The sequence below is a fragment of the Papilio polytes genome, unplaced genomic scaffold (assembly GCF_000836215.1).
Source record: "Papilio polytes unplaced genomic scaffold, Ppol_1.0 DF821047.1, whole genome shotgun sequence".
Taxonomy (NCBI): Eukaryota; Metazoa; Arthropoda; class Insecta; order Lepidoptera; family Papilionidae; genus Papilio; species Papilio polytes.
This window is the reverse complement of record NW_013528157.1, coordinates 2,743-5,717: the sequence shown is the minus strand read 5'-3', so window position 1 is coordinate 5,717 and position 2,975 is coordinate 2,743. Positions and strand designations below refer to the sequence as shown.

General features: G+C 47.0%; 1 protein-coding gene across 1 annotated transcript; it reads right to left on the bottom strand.

Annotated features, from left to right (window-relative positions):
* Nucleotides 1-1,755: 1,755 nt before the first annotated feature.
* Nucleotides 1,756-2,682, bottom strand: LOC106109871. Its single transcript, XM_013291509.1, has one exon. The coding sequence runs from the start codon at nucleotides 2,680-2,682 to the stop codon at nucleotides 1,756-1,758; it is 927 nt and encodes a 308-aa protein (XP_013146963.1).
* Nucleotides 2,683-2,975: the final 293 nt, after the last annotated feature.

Genomic DNA, 2,975 nt, shown 5'->3' with positions numbered 1-2,975 from the left:
CGACACGGGACAAAGGATCGGCAACAACGTTGTCCTTTCCAGAAATATGCCTAATGTCGGTTGTAAACTGCGAGATGTAATCAAGATGGCGAAGTTGACGAGGTGAACAGTTAACTTTCCGTTCACTAAAAGAAAAGGTAAGTGGTTTGTGGTCAGTGTAGACCACGAAGTGTCGTTTGATACTTTCGTAAATGGCGAGAAGTTCGCGATCATATGGCGAATACTTTTGTTGCGAGGGACTGAGTTTCCTCGAGAAGAAAGCGAGTGGCTGCCAAACGCCATCTTTGAATTGCTGCAAAACTGCACCCATTGCCAGATCTGAAGCGTCTGTGACCAGCGCTAGATCAGCCTGACAATCTGGGTGTGCGAGAAGTGCAGCCTTGGCGAGACTTTCCTTGCACTTGTTAAAAGCGGAAAGAGCGTCGCCAGTTAAGGTGATGGACTGAGTATTTTTGGAACAGCCTGAGAGTAAGGCGTTAAGTGGAGTTTGAATTGAAGCGGAATAGGGTAAAAAATGTCTATAAAAATTGAGCATTACCAGAAATGTTTTTAGTTGTTTGACGGTTTTTGGAATAGGAAAATCGTTGATTGCCTGGACCCTTGACTCCAGAGGCTTAATACCGTCTGCAGAAATATGGTAGCCGCGGAGTGTTACCTCGGCAGTACCGAAGACGCACTTTGCAGTGTTAACAAGGACGCCGTATTCCTTCATGCGAGTGAAAAGTTGATGGAGGTGGACTTCGTGCTCGGCTTGATCTTTGGAGAAAACTAGAAAGTCGTCCAGATAGGCGAAACAGAAGTCGAGACCCCTCGTCATTTCATCGATAAACCGCTGAAATGTCTGGGCTGCGTTCCTCAAGTCGAAGCACATGAAAGGGAATTCATACAGGCCGAAAGGTGTGGTAATCGCCGTCTTTTGGATGTCAGGTTTATACACGGGAATCTGAATGTAAGCCTTAGCAAGGTCGATGGTGGAGAATATTGTGCAACCTGCAAGGGAATGAGAAAAATTATGGATATCCTTAACGGGGTAGCGGTCGGCGATCGTTCGGGCGTTGAGCATGCGGTAATCACCACATGGCCGCCAGCTGTTGTCTTTCTTGGGTGCTAGAAAAAGGGGTGATGACCACGGGCTCTCGGAGGGACGTACTGTGCCACTGCTTAACATGAGTTCGAACTGCTGCTTTGCTATCTTCAGCTTGTCCGGAGCAAGTCTCCGAGGGGCACAGGAAATGGGCGGTCCTGGTGTGGTCTTGATGTAGTGAACCGTGTTGTGTCGAGGTGTTACAAGTGTGCCAGAGGGTCGAGTAATTTCTGGATACTGCTGTAGAATAGTGTGGTAAAAACTGTCTCCCGTCGCCACCTTTACAGAACAAACATTACAATTCACATAAGAAGCATTACAATGTAGGCTGGTAGTATTATCTATCAACCGATGGTTTCGACAATCTACCATCAGGTTGTACTGTTTAAGAAAGTCGATGCCAATAATTGGCATAGTTACACTAGCCACTGTGAAACGCCACTGATATTTGCGCCTGAGGCCTACGTCTAAACACAAATCACTGAAACCAAATGTGTCAATATCACTTCCATTGGCTCCACTTAGCACGAAGTTTGTCCTACTGCGTCGTTCGCGAAGCGCTGAGCGAGGGTAAACACTGAGGTCGCTTCCCGTGTCTACTAAGAAGCGGGTGTTACTGCTGCGGTCGGTAACAAAGAGGCGACCCGACGAGGAGCAATCGTCTGTCGCCATTAGCGACTGCCCACGGAGTTTTCCGCCTTGGGATATTTACAGGGCTTGATGCATTTCTTTGCGTCGTCCCCAAACTTGGAATGGTACCAGCATATGGCATATTGGCCAGTGCGTGATCTTGACCGTCTTCTTTCTCGCGAGGGGGAACGATGCCGGTCATGTGATCGCTCGGGCCGGTTGGTGGAGCACGATGCACAGGAACTACGGGTATGTTCTTCTAATTTCAGGGATAATTGTATTATCATGTTTTTTAATTCAGCAATCTCGTCTCTGCGTGTGTCTAACCTTTGTGGTAGTACTGCTGACGTGGTGGCAATACTTCCTGATGACGTCAGTTCTTCGATTCGATCCGCCAGTTCAGCTAGTTGTTGTAGGCTCTGCGTTGACTGGGATGCTAATACCCTCTGAAGATCTCGTGGTAAACGGTTAGACCATATAGTTTTAATTATGTGCTCAGGGCATTCTGGGCCTGCCAAATCCTGTAAATGCCGTAAGAACTGGGAAGGTTTTCTATCTCCAAGAACTTCGTGCATTACGAGCTGTTGCACCTTCTTTTCATTGGAAGCTGACAACCGTTTCATTAGTTCCGCTTTAATTTTCTCATATCGGAATCTAGGCGGGGGGTTAACGATAATATCTTTTATTTCTTTTGCGTAATGCATGTCCAAGTTATTTGCAACCAAGGTAAATTTTATATAATCGTCGTTTACCCCATTTGCCTCAAATTGACCCTCCAGAAGGGCAAACCAAAGATCTGGTTCATCCGGTGAAAAAGTGGGTACCTTTATTCTCGGCATTCGCGCTTGTTTGAATTCGCGTTCCGTTGACCGGCGAACTCGCTGCGCACGTCGCAACGTGATGTTTTCTTCGTGTTGTGAGTTGGCCGTTTTCGGTGATTCGCTGCTGTCGCTCATGGTGTGGCTCATTTATTCGCGTGTACTTACGGGGTCACCAATTATAGAAGTTATTACGTGTGAGCGTCGCCGGGCGGCGAAGTAATAACCACTATATAATTTATCAACAGTTTATTCACAGACACATACACATGAGCAAACAAATACGGAACACGATTAAAACTTAAACTGAACATAAACAAAGAATGTGAGGTAGCGAACGAGAGTGAAGCGCGAACGTTGCATCAACGTATGGCGGTGTGCGGCGACTGCCGGTGACAGCTCGGATGACGCATGATTTGCACTCTTTCAGTAGATGCGTTTGA

What these genes read in the sequence shown, in the direction of transcription:
- LOC106109871 (XM_013291509.1), bottom strand. Translation starts at nt 2,682, where the DNA reads ATGAGCCACACCATGAGCGACAGCAGCGAATCACCGAAAACGGCCAAC.